The sequence below is a fragment of the Fulmarus glacialis genome, unplaced genomic scaffold (genome assembly GCF_000690835.1).
Source record: "Fulmarus glacialis isolate BGI_N327 unplaced genomic scaffold, ASM69083v1 scaffold10974, whole genome shotgun sequence".
In the NCBI taxonomy this organism is placed as follows: Eukaryota; Metazoa; Chordata; class Aves; order Procellariiformes; family Procellariidae; genus Fulmarus; species Fulmarus glacialis.
The window spans coordinates 13,742-14,018 of NW_009209935.1; the positions used below are offsets into that span (position 1 = coordinate 13,742).

Sequence of the window (277 nt, forward strand, 5' to 3'; positions counted from 1 at the left end):
GAAATCCAGCATGGTAATTGAGCCACCGTATTCAACCCCTAAAGAAGGAGAGGTTTTGTTGTGTTAGAGCTGCAGAGAGGAACGTTGTGGCTTAGTGTTGCGTGTGGGCTTTAGTGACTCATTTTTCTTTTAATAAAAGTTGCTTTGAAACTGATGTCTTCACTTGATCTACTGCAGCTTGAGAATGCTAGACTGTCCTCTGAGATGAGCAGCTCTGCAGCCAACACAATAAGAGAAGAACTGAATGAAAGTCGCATACGAATTGATACTCTGTCTT

The 277-nt window shown here is 42.2% G+C and overlaps 1 protein-coding gene across 1 annotated transcript in view; it reads left to right on the forward strand.

Annotated features, from left to right (window-relative positions):
* The window catches only part of LOC104076215 (lamin-B1-like), a gene marked incomplete at both ends in the record, with an annotated part of 3,854 nt that extends 3,584 nt beyond the window's left edge, over nt 1-270 (forward strand). The window contains one exon of the mRNA XM_009577003.1: nt 178-270. Coding sequence (XP_009575298.1) covers nt 178-270 — 93 coding nt within the window. The remainder of the gene's footprint in view (nt 1-177) is intronic.
* Between the last annotated feature and the right edge of the window lie 7 nt (nt 271-277).